The 12,661-nt window shown below is 39.6% G+C and overlaps 1 protein-coding gene across 2 annotated transcripts in view; it reads left to right on the top strand.

Annotated features, from left to right (window-relative positions):
- Positions 1–12,661, top strand: part of gpr158a (G protein-coupled receptor 158a) — a 78,078-nt gene that overhangs the window by 57,303 nt on the left and 8,114 nt on the right. For both annotated transcript variants that reach the window (XM_042510498.2, XM_088071936.1), the window contains exons 6-9: positions 4,881–4,990; positions 6,565–6,803; positions 8,667–8,805; positions 12,526–12,631. In XM_042510498.2, the coding sequence (XP_042366432.1) occupies positions 4,881–4,990; positions 6,565–6,803; positions 8,667–8,805; positions 12,526–12,631 (594 nt within the window). The remainder of the gene's footprint in view (positions 1–4,880; positions 4,991–6,564; positions 6,804–8,666; positions 8,806–12,525; positions 12,632–12,661) is intronic.

The following is a 12,661-nucleotide window of genomic DNA, read 5'->3' as shown; positions in this document are numbered from 1 at the left end:
TTAAAAAAAAAGACCTGTAACACTGATCTGAAACACAGAACAATCAGCAGTGCTAAGAGAGTTGCTAAGAGTTGGCAGCGTTCACTCAGCATTTCCAGAAGCCTTTACTCATGCTGTAACTGAGACGAGAGGAGCGAGGCGGAGGCTGGCTGAAGAGTAGTAAGTGTGTTGATAATTGTCTCCTTGATATTGATGTCCATTAGATAGATATACAGCACCCTGATCCTCTAAATCCCCCCACGTGCACGCCTGCAAGCACGCACACATAACGCCAGATCCCTTTCCCTTCCCACAGTGCTGAATCTGAGATTCCCAGCACTTAGCATTGATTATTAATGGAAGGTCTGAAAAGAAAAAGGGGGGCAGAAACTGATCTCGCTCTTTATGCATGCTGGCATTAAGAGAAACCTGTCAGGGGGGTTCACGGCCAGTCTCTTCCCAGAAACTCAACTGATGGAAAGTGCGCGGCTTCTGTAATACATTTCTGCTCAGAAATATATGGTCTGAGGGTCATTGCAATGCTTGAGGACAGCTCACTTTTGCCCTGGAATATGAGTATTGACATTGGTCTCAACATCGATACTGCGGGAAGAGGACATACCTTTTTGTATCAGATGAACTGGGGAGAGCTGAAAGTCCAGAGGGAATAGGTTGTTGGTTTTGTGTTACAGTGGAGCGAAAATTTTAGCCTCTTCATATTTTGTATTATTTCCTGAATATTCTCCAAATATTAGCAAGAAATCTGTGAATCATATTACAAAAAATAATTTGAAAATGATCTAAAGAAATAAATAAGCAAAATATATAAAGAAATAAAAAAACATACAAAAATGACCTTAAAAAGTGATGAAAAAAAATGATTTTATTTATTTTCTGTAACAAGATTTTAAATCTAAAATGATTCTAATTATAAATATAGTTTTCTGGACATTTGTCCCTATTTTTTAATTTTTTAAATAATTTTCTAATAATGATTTCAAAAAGATTTGAAATCTTTTGAAAGATTGATTGATTTCGATCCAGGTTTCAACGGGTTAATGGACAAAAATTTAAGCTCAGATGAAATGTATTTATTTTTTGCTTTATTGCCATTAACAGCAATTAACAGGTGAGTAACAATGTACAAGAGTGGGTTTCACCTGACATAAATGCACATGTGGAAGAGGATTAGCTCAGCAGAAATTTCAATGTGTGTTTTAAGCGGCATGGAAGCTGAGAGTATTTTGGCATTTTTGTCACCTGCCCCAAAAAGTAAATAATTAACTAGTCAGGTGGCACCAAATCACAGCAAAGAGGCCGCCTGAAAATGTATTTTCTCTAAGTGAACTGCTGTGTAGTTTGTCAAAAGTGACGTTATGTCATTGTTATGGGTGTAACGGGGCTTTTCAACCATGTCTGCTCCCATAATTCTCCTTTTGTAATGTGTCAAGTTGTCATGTGAATCTGAGTAGGATATTCCTTTGTACTTTATTCAGAAATTATTAAAGATATATCAAACAGATCCCGCAACTCAAGGAGTTTTAAAAAGCCCCACATAGGTTTCCAATTCCAACTTGAAATGTAAGTGATGTTGGCATCTGATTGAAAGCAGTAACCTGTGCTTGTAAAGGTTAATATGAACAAGATTTAGGGCCCATTTTAAACAATCTATACTGCATGGTCTTAAGTGGATGGCACATGTTAATTCAGGTCATGTACAACTCAGTTTTGCTGGTTAAATAGTGCATTATCTGTGGCTTTTTTACCAACATTTAGAAAATATTGCTCAAGTTCTGCAAAAATCTAACAGAAACCTGCCTACTAATACTGATTTTTTAGCATGTTTACCATCTCAGTTCATCATGTTAGCATGCTGACAGTTGCTAATTAGCACTAAATACATAATACAGCTGATACTTAGACAGATATCTTTAGTTTGGCAGGAATTTAGTCATAAACCAAACTATTGGGACACAAAAATTTTGACCTTATGACAGTGCTAAAGTTTGAATTGGGATTACGTAAATCTATGGGATTTGTCCTTGATGGACTATGAATGTCTGTAAATATTTGTAGGTATTTCAGTCTGGAACCAAGCGGTGGTCAGCGCGATATTACCACCCAAAGTCCCAGTGCTGGCGTGGCCAAAAATATATTAAAATTATTATATGACTGTCAGTTATTAAGTCATGTCATCAGTAAACATGTAAATCTCCCGTGACCTGAAATGTTTTTAAGTGACCTCCAGACAGAGATATTATTGCTTGCTGTTACTCTTGCTTAGAGGTCTTAGCATGACAAAATTAATGTAATAAAGCAAAATAGGGACTTGTAAAGAGAAAGGACTCCAAGAGTGAGCAATGTTGTATCAGAAAGTTTTGTGTGGTTATAAGTTCCTTACAAAAGTTACTAAACTCTGTGTAACAACAACTTTAACTGGCACAGTCTGGCTTGTTGTTGGCAAATGTGAAAAAAAAACAACTAAATCTAAAACTTTTCCTTTGTGGTTTTTGTCCAGTGAAAACAAACAGCAGGTGAGATCGCACCATTAAAAAGACAAGCTAAATGTGTTAAAAAACTTCATGACGGCTCATTCAGATCGTTTGGAGTCGGGCCTCGAGGGAGCAATGCTGCTGATAACAACTCCTCGTCTCTATCTCATCACAAACAACTCCAGCCTCAAACTGGCACGTGATGGACATCCAGATGCCATTTTGCAGTTTATCTAAAAAGGAGTCATGAGCTCCGTTTTCCCTCGGTGCATTTTTACTCATCTTCCTGTGCCCTCTTCTGTCCCTGTGGACCCAAACGTGCGTCAGCAAGTTGCTCAGCGCCGGCCCGGCCTGCTATCTCTATATTGGCTCCTGTCCCTCTCCATCTATTTAAAAACAAAAGAACGCGCTGAGGAGCAGTCACGCATTGTTATTTAAATATTTTATTTAACGAGTGAGTTCTGGTGCCCATGCATAGTCTAAAATATAGTTTGAGAGACTTTTCCAGTGTAAAATTCAGCATGAAACTTCCTGTATGTATTGAAGATTAACAACTGAGCACTCATCTATTCATTATTTGCTCTGTGCCACGTTCCCTTTGCAAAGCTGAGTCAACTGGAGCTTTGTTCAAGTCAGAAGTTTCTGTGTTTGGTCGGCCTGCGTCTGTGAGCAGATGAGGATGTGGGCCACCCTTTCTCCCGTGGGGTCCTCCGTGTCCCTTGACTGACACAAACCTAGTGAGCAAAAATATCCACATGCCTGCGTCTTCTCCACAGCCTGAGGGAGCGTAATAATGCCTCGGCTAATCCGATTAACATTAACAATCCCACAGGGGAAATCGCTGCACATCTGCAGCGGACAGATAATTATGTTGCCTCAGATGTTTGTTTCTTTTTTGTGTGTGTGTTTGTTTTGACGCTTTTTATGTCTTTGGAAGACCATCAGTGTTTTTTTTTTGTGGGTTTGGATGGGCACCATTTCAGTGTGTTTCTGGGTCTTTGTAGCAAACATGGGTGGAAGCCCTCCTCCTTGTCTCAAGGGCAAGCTTTGTATGATGTTAGCTGGCTCAGATGGATTTGGTTGTTTGAATAATGCCAAGGATGGTTTATGAAAAGGCAATGCACTTCACTCTTCTATCTTGTTTTGACTCTTATAGCCAAAGAATTCATTTATGTCAAAGTTTTCTCTTTGATGAATCATCAGTGAATTTCTTAAGAAAATGGCTCTGCATAAAGTTATTCTACTGACATTAATATTAGTAATACTTGCAGTAAAAACACTCCTAAAAATTAAGTTTTTATACAACTAATTTTAAACACATAATGCTGGAAATGAGGGAAACATAATGCAGAGCAAATGTTTTCTTTAAAAATAATCAGAAAATGTTGCTTAATAACGTGCCTAGAGAGTCACAAAAAGTTAATACTGAATGTATCAGCAAAATGTCTACGCAGCATCTCATTTCATTTCTTTTCTGCAAAAATGGGCCATCATGAGGTGATCTTTCCACTCCTAGTGACAACAGCGTTATTTTTTTAATGCATTATGTTTTCGGGTTGTCCGTCTCATTCTTGTGAACGCAAAATCTCAAGAACACCTTGAAGATATTTCTTTAAATTTGGCACAAACTCAATGATGAACTTAACAGATTTTAGCAGTCATAGATCAAAGGTCAAGGTCACTGTGACCTTGTCCATCTCATTCCTGTCAACACGCTAGCTCAAGAACAACTAGAGGGAGTTTCCGAAAATTTGGCACAAATGTCCACTTGGATTTAACGATAAACGGATTATATATTGGTGGTTACTGTGACTTTGCGTCTGTCTCATTCTCATGAACGCAATATTGCAAGACCTCGAGGGAATTTCTTCAAATTTGGCACAAACATTTTCAACTTAACACTGAACTGATGGATTTCAGTTGTCAAAGGTCAAGGTCACTATAACTTCGCCCCCATCTCATTTTCGTGAACGCAATTTCTCAAGAAGGCATTGAGGAAATTATGTCAAATTTGGCCCAAACATCCACTTGGACTCAAGGATGAACTGATTAGATTTTTGCTGTCAAAGTTCAAGGTCACTATGGCCTTGCGTCCATCTTATACTCCTGAATGCAATATCTATATCCCTCAAATTTGGCACAAACATCCACTTGGACTGAAGGATGAAGTGATTAGAATTCAGTGTTCAAATGTCAAAGTCACTGTGACCTCTCAACACATGTTTCAAGTTTTTCTGTGTGTGAAAGCATCCACATTTGAGAATATGTAGCTTCATTGCATCCATATTTGAAATGCTGTCTACTGTTTGCATCTTGGCTGGTTCTCAGAGGCATACAACCGCTAGACAGCCATTCAATTTTTTTTGCTTTGTTTTTTCACACAAATCATGTCCATCTGTCCTCTTATAGGTTGGGATTCTCTATTTCCAGCCGAGTGTTTTCCGCTGCATCCTGCTGCGTTGGGTTCGACTGCTGGGTTTCGCCACCGTCTACGGGACACTGACTCTAAAATTGTACAGGTAACACACAAATTACAAACACATCTACACAAATCCATTGTCCAACACTGTTATCCATCCCAGGAAATCGGATTACATTGACCTCCTTAAGTGCAGTTACACTGTCTTGCATCTTAAATCCGTCTAAAAGCGAGTCACCGGACTACACTGCTGCACGTTTAGGGGTGGATTCACTGCCTCATTAAGTGAATGAGGGAAATGCCAAGTAAAAGTAATTAAGAAAACGAGGGGCACTTTGGCCCCAAATGATCTCCGTATATAACGTGGTATTGAATGATTTTTGGCAAGAGACATGTGTGTCAGATCAGAGGGAGACGAAGGACTGCTGTGAGGGAGAGACGAGAGGGGGGTCATCCAGCACTGAATAGCTGATAATGAGACAGGGGGTCTGCTGTATTTAAAGTAATGCACTTGAAATTGTTCATCTGAGGGGCCTTTTTGTCAGGTGAATCTGTCAAAAAGGCCTAATGAAGACGCTGATTAAGAGGATGTGGCTAATGCGAGCGGGAGCCGAGTAAACCCTTAGAGGTGCAAGTTAACATATTGCACAGATCAATTTTTGATGGGGGGCTCATTAGTGGGGAGCGCAGTGGACACTTCATCAATGTGCGTGAAGGGCAGAGCCTAAGAATAGCGACGGCTGGTCATGTGTTTGAGCACAGTTTAATTCCTGTTGCACAGTCTTTGTGTTTATCTGTGAATTTAACGCATTACACTGTCAGAATAACTGCTCTGAATATTGAGAAATTTCTGTTGTCTTGCATTATATTGAAACTGAAGAACAAAGAATAAACCCTTAAGCTTAGCTCTTTACTATAAGACATTTTATTATTTATATTTCTGAGTGGACTTTTTTGTTGTAAAAAAAAAATGGTAATCTGACATCTAAGAGCACTGAAAACAGTGTCACATTGCCTCCTCCTTTGCTTCTGGGACACAAGTCATTATTTGCAAACAAGGTACAAAATTAGCACCATCCACAAGCCAAATGCTGGTGAAATGTGCAAGCAGCACATAGATTTGCCTCAGCCAAAAACACAGTAAAAATACATGGAGTTAGTTATTTTTGCACCCTGTTTGCAAAGCCAAAAGAGTGCCTTGTCAGAATAATATAAATATTATATCAATTTTAGGGGTCAATGCTGTGGTACGGCATGATTGAATCGTGCTGGAAAAGGGGCAGAATTTTGTATTTTACTTTTGTTGTCAAAGCTCCATCAATGCCAATCAGAGCCGATCTGAGCTGAGCCTACAATACCCATGAATACTGCAGAGTCATTTGTCCCGGAAATAAATGCAGATTGTAACCTTTCCCACTCAAGACAAAAGTCAGATGTTAGTGGGGTTTTTTTTGTACAGGCTATAAGAATTGCTGAAGGGAATTCTGGGAAATATAGGAACTAACTAAGACAAGTAGACTTTGGATAGCTTGGGAAAAGAGAGCAGTGAGGAAGAAATCGTGAAAGTTTTCCCTAATTTGATGCTGTCTTTAATGTTTGAAATATTCTTCTTTAATCTACAATGATGATTTTTTTGTGATGTTCTTAAAATGAGTGTCTCATCTCCCCCCACAGGGTGCTGAAGGTGTTCCTCTCCCGCACCGCCCAGAGGATCCCCTATATGACCAGCTGGCGAGTGTTGCGTCTGCTGGGCATCATCCTGCTCATCGTCTGCTGGTTCTTGGTGGCTTGGACATCTGCCGTCTGTCAGAACCCTGACAGGAAGTTGGCGCTCATCGATGTGGGCTACACGCCCGATGGGCTGCAGTTCAGCATGTGCCTGCTGGATCGCTGGGACTACATGATGGCTGTCGGTGAGCCCCTCTACTGCCCTCTGCCTCCTCAGGGCGTTGTGGATTGATTTACATACACTGAACTTTGTGTGTGCGTACAACAGCAAGCGGGTTATTTGAGGTATTCACAGCATAAAACCAAAAAGTAATTTGTTTGGCGCGATAGCATTTGGAGTTCAAAGACAGCGAGAGCTGGATGAGTAAAATTGTTTGCCTCCTCATACATTTGGCAATGCTCTTACGTTTCCCAAAGGTAGACATTAATCCTCTCCAACGGTGCTTCACTTTTGGATATTTTCCTGCGTTGTGCGTGAAGAGAGGGCAGCGAGCAGCTGATAAAGGCAGATGAGAAATCAAAGATGCTCGGGGGGGGGGGGGGGCATTTTGCATTTAGGAAATCTGCATGCTGTTTTAGGTCTGCTGACTCAGGCTTAAATGAGAGAGAACTGTGGTCCTTTTTGACTTCTGGGAAAACAGATGGACCCCCGCGGAGCCGACATGCTGTGATACTGTATACTGAAGACACATTTTCATTCTGTTTATTAGAGGGTAAAAATAGGTTGGTAATAGGGAGCTGTGAGTCAGCTGTGACGTCACCGACATACAGCTCATAAATTACATGCAGCCAGATGCAATAAATCTTTCTGATGTAGAAATCTGCAGCTGCATTCACTTGCAGTCAGGGGTATAATTGTGATGCATTTTACTTTTTTTGCTTTACAAAACATGAAAAAGCTTTTAAACCAGTAAAGATTTAATGTTAAGTAGAAGTATTTACAGCCCAACTGCGACTTTAGTGTTGCAATGATGAGTTCATTTAATCCAAAACAAAAAAATCATTTTAATTACATTTCTCTTGGGTTCTTGCCAACCCACCAGCATTTTTTATGGTTCATACACTGTAAAAACTTTCTGATGAAGCCATTTTTTTCTTTGAGTCCTTTCTGTCTTATTTCTTAAAACAAGTGAAAAATACTTTTTAATGAGGCACCAAATCTAAAGCATAAATTAAATTAATCCATTAGTAATAAACCTTTAATAGAAACAACTGTTGGGTTGCTATGTTTTAGAGTCTTTGGCATGTGGCCATCCTCCTCAGTGTCTTAAAGTCTAACTCATAAAGGTTTCACACTTTCTAATACGCAAGTATTAAAGTGACAGTTAACTGCAAAAAATACATATTTTTCCTTTTACCTATAGTGATGTTTATCAGTCTGTAATGTTTTGGTCAAGCTTCTTTATTTATTTTAGGGGTTTAGTGAAGGCTGATTATTTTTGACCCTAGGACAAGTGGTGTAAGACAACACAAAGGTTGAGAATATTCAGTTTTAGGGCCCAAATATAACCAGAAATTCATTCAATTCAGATTTTTTGACCTTCACGTGCCCTCAAACAACCCAGACAAATAACTATCTTTTGAGTGGCTATTGCCTCTAAAGCTCATTGTTGCTCCTGTTGTGAGGAATACATGTGATTCACTCCCCACAGTTCAACAGATGACACTATAAATGTGGAAATAATGGCAACAGGTTTTCATGGGGGGAAAAAAGCAGCGTGTTTATTGCTGTGGACTTGGCTACCTAGGAGACATTACATGGGGTTGCCATGGAGGTGCACGGGGAATTCATTTATTGTCCAGAGAATACAACCACAGCTGTTACAAATGAGTCTGATAGCTTGTGTTTAACAGGGAGCTTTTTTTCTGTATACATGTATTGTACAACAGTTTGCAGCAGCTCCATGAGAGCGCTGAACTGTGAAGTGGCTGGTTGGTGGGTACACGTCCCCAGTTTTGGCCCGTAAAGCCCGTGCACTGCATAAAAATGATTTTTTGGCCCGTGTGTTCATTGAGTTCATTTCCTCTCTCTCATTCTCACTTCCCAGCTGAGTTCCTCTTCCTGCTGTGGGCAGTGTACCTGTGTTACGCTGTGAGGACGGTGCCGTCAGCGTTCCACGAGCCTCGCTATATGGCCATCGCTGTTCACAACGAACTTGTCCTGACGGCGATCTTCTATGTCATCAGGTGAGAAATCCTGCTCCCACTCATCTGGAGTCCTTAGTGGGTGTATGTGAATTAAACAGGGGGGGGGGTCTGACTGATTATTGACTAATTATACCTTTTAACTGCTGACAGATTTGTTTTGTAACACTGTGAGCCTTATGTTCTGAAAATCCTAAAAATATGTTAAAAAAGTTATTACCTCTAATAACAGATGATCATAAATCAGAAATCATAAAGATCATAAATAACACTGTAAAGTTGCAACCTTGTATTAAAACATAATTATGAGTACTCATTTATACCTAACAGTTATGATAACTAATTTACACTTAAAGGCCCAAATATACCAAACTGACTCTGAAGAATAAGTGGTGACGGAAGCCGACTGTTTTGTTGTGGCACATTACCCGTGTCTTAGCCACAGCCAACTGCCAGCTCGGATGTACATTCTGCGCTGGCGTGACAGGAAATGACTCGCCATACCAACAGGCAACGGTAATTTGTATTTGTCTTTCAAAAAGGGAACCTGGGAGACACACAGGAGGGATTCAAGATGCCAGTTATACTAGACGCTGTTTGCTCTCCTCGCCTCCGTGTCTCTTTTTCATTCACCAACGGGCTACACTGTCTCTGATGCCAATTCAACTCACTGAAAAAAAAAGACAACAAGGTGCTAAAACTATGGTACAGACGCTCAGCGATGGCCAAACACTGAATCTTCCTCTGTAGATTTACCAAAAGTTGCTCTACAGATCAGACATTGACAGAAAAATTTAATTTTCAGACAGAGGTTTTGATATATGTAAATGATAAAATAATTATTTAACTGTAGCAAGTTTGGTCGTTAAACTTTTTGAGATTTATTTATAGCAGTAACTGTCCAAAATGATATGAAATTGCATAGTTTACCCTACATAAATATAAAATGGCGCAATATTGAGCCCTGTGTGTGGTGCTGGAGACGCAGAATGATTGCTTCTTGCAAGTTCCACCAGTTAAACAAACAAAAAGCAATGTAATATATGAGGGTGGCATATCATCAGGGCATGGTGGTATTTTGTGCTCGGTGTGGGTGGAGGCAGCACAACATATTACCGGATTAAAATGACAAAATTGAATATGAGGCATCAATATCAGAGATTGATATCTCGAGATCTCAGCCAGAGAAACAAATAAAATCCAATTCCAACTTTATCTATAAAGCACATTTAAAAACAACAGAGTTAACCAAAGTGCTGTACATCAATAAAACTTGCATAAATTACATAAAACATAGACAGGCCATAAGAGACTGTTTACAAAAAGGCAATAAAACCATAAACTGGCAACTGTCATACAGGCTCAGAGAACGCAGGGTGAACAAATGAGTTATTAGCCCTTTAAAACCTGAGCATAATTGTTTGATTTTTTTTTTTTTCAAAAACAATGGACAAAAACGATGAGTAACTTAACAAAAAGAGCAAGAAATCAGTGACAAGTTACGAGAAAATTGCCTTAAAATAAGTTAGCTAGATAATTTTAAATATATAATTATAAGAGTTAGAAAAATAGTATTCTGGAAATAAAATTTCCCTTCTTTCTTGAAATTTTCTTGATTTTTTTTCACGTTTTCACAATAAATCAAACCAATTACCCTAGGTGTTGCACATAAAAACTGATGTTGATCCAGGATTTAAAGGGTTAAACAAGATTGAAACACAGGCAAATTGGGGGCTAGTCTAATCTGTCTGCCCCAAAAAAACTAGGATTTAATTTTTATAATTTGCATGAACATTTAAATTTTATTTTATTTCATTATTATTATTAATTTATTTTAATTCTTGTCTCTATCTCAGGAGCAGTAAACCCTGCACATCTGGGGCTCTAAAAAAGATATAACAAACATAATTACCAACAAAAGCATCTTCTTCGACATACAGATGCTGTCACCAACATTCGCCTCATGCTCCACATTTACTGGCTCCATATTTAATATCATAGCCTTTGATTGCCCTCCGCTGTTGTCATTTTGACATTAATGTCGTTCAGTAGATTGTCTCATTTTCATCACATATGAGGCTCAGGCCCACTGCTCTTGTGGGATTTTTTTTATTGTAATGGAATCAGCCCTCATCCCTCCAGTATACATGTCAAATAGCTGCAGCGTGCAGTTTATAAATGAGGCGTTTCAGCTGACACCGCCACAGCCTTTCCTAGCTGGAGTCCCCTTAATTGAGAGCTCAGCTCCATCACATTATTTACTAATGAAGCATGTCAGAATGATTTATGTTTTTTTTTTCAAGATGGCGTAAATAGCCTCAACTATTTGCAGCAATATTCCAGTTGTAAATGAACATCCATTACTTAAAAAAAAATTGTCAACATATAAGATGATCGTTTTTAGCAGTTTTTCGATGGTATTTGAACATCTGGCTCTTGTGATTCCTCTGCCAACCCCTCTAATGTGCCTCTTCAGCCTTGTTGTGAGGCTTTTCTCTGAAGAAACCGTCCAAACGAGACCTCTAATAAATTGGAAAGTTGCCTGGTGTAGCTAGTTATTCTGACTGGCTGCCACCAGAGACCGCAGTGTACACTGGGGCTTGTTAGAAGCATCCGGCGCCCATTTGTGTTACTCACAGAACCTGCTTTTTGATCCCACAGTGACCAGTTAAAGCCTCCTTGTTTGCTGTGATCAGGTTATAGCCAGGTCCAGGTGTGAGCGGGATGCTGAGAGATAATAGCTGGGTGGAGTGATGGGGAGTGTTTCTGCAGGCTGAGAGGAGAAAGTATGCCAGAGTTATTAAATCCTCATCTGCACAGAAACTCCTCACAAAAACATGAATGAGGGAAGACTTCAAAGCTTTGGGGCATTTCATATGCTGGACCTTTGCCTTCATTCATGCCTCGCAGCTATTACCACAGTAACTGTTCGTTAATTAGCCATTTGCAGACTTCAACAACATAATGAGGCTGCTGGATGACATTTGCTTGGATCCAGGCTCTCTGGTGGTTGAATTAGCCTCTGACAGGACATACCTTCATATCTTTTAGAGTCACTATTGTTTCTACCAGTAATTATCTCATTTTCTACCAACTGCTGCGGCACACTGTGTTATTGTCTGATAGGCCAAATCTTGCAACCTGATCAAGGTCACTGCCCTTTATTGTGAATTCAACTGAAAGAATGAGGAAAATATTGTGTCCTTGCTGGCAAAAGGATCGCCCAAGTGGAACGTTATATGAGAGGCGGTGGAATTGACGCCCCAGACAGACAGTGTATAAATCTACTTTGGCTGAAAACACATTAAGTCTGCTGCTGTCTGTCTCTCTCGGCTCCATCTGTATCTAAGAGGTTTACTGCAGACGGAGCAGCGTGTGTGAATATCACAGCATAATTTAGTCATACTTCACTGCTTTTACTGTGTGTGCATTTTGGATTCGACAATCAGCTATCATAAAGATGTTTAGGATGTGTTTATTAACATAACTGTGGTGGAAGGGAAATGTGAGCACAGATATTAAAATACACTGTCACTTTGAGGTTGAGTGGCTCGATTAATGACTCTGCATTATTATCATAGATACTATGGTTAGTTTAACTAATAGTGAAGTTATCTGCAGCCAGCAAAATATTTGATTACCATTGGCTAACCATCTGGATATAACTGCTCCTGTATTCCTACCAAATGAGTTTTCTCTCTCTTTTCTGTTCCTCGTGTCCTAAATATCTTTCCTTTTTGTTTTCTCTTTACATCCTGACAGGTTCACTCTCGCTCCGGAGCTCCACCCAGACTGGATGCTGCTGCTGTTCTTCACCCACACACACCTAACTGTAACAGTAACACTGGGTCTCCTACTCATCCCGAAGGTAAACTTTAGATGTCATATGTTTCACATA

The sequence above is a fragment of the Plectropomus leopardus genome, chromosome 21 (assembly GCF_026936395.1).
Source record: "Plectropomus leopardus strain MGB_pleo_1.0 chromosome 21, ASM2693639v1, whole genome shotgun sequence".
Lineage (NCBI taxonomy): Eukaryota > Metazoa > Chordata > Actinopteri > Perciformes > Serranidae > Plectropomus > Plectropomus leopardus.
The sequence above is the reverse complement of the archived record's forward strand: the minus strand, read 5'-3'. Positions and strand labels throughout refer to the sequence as shown.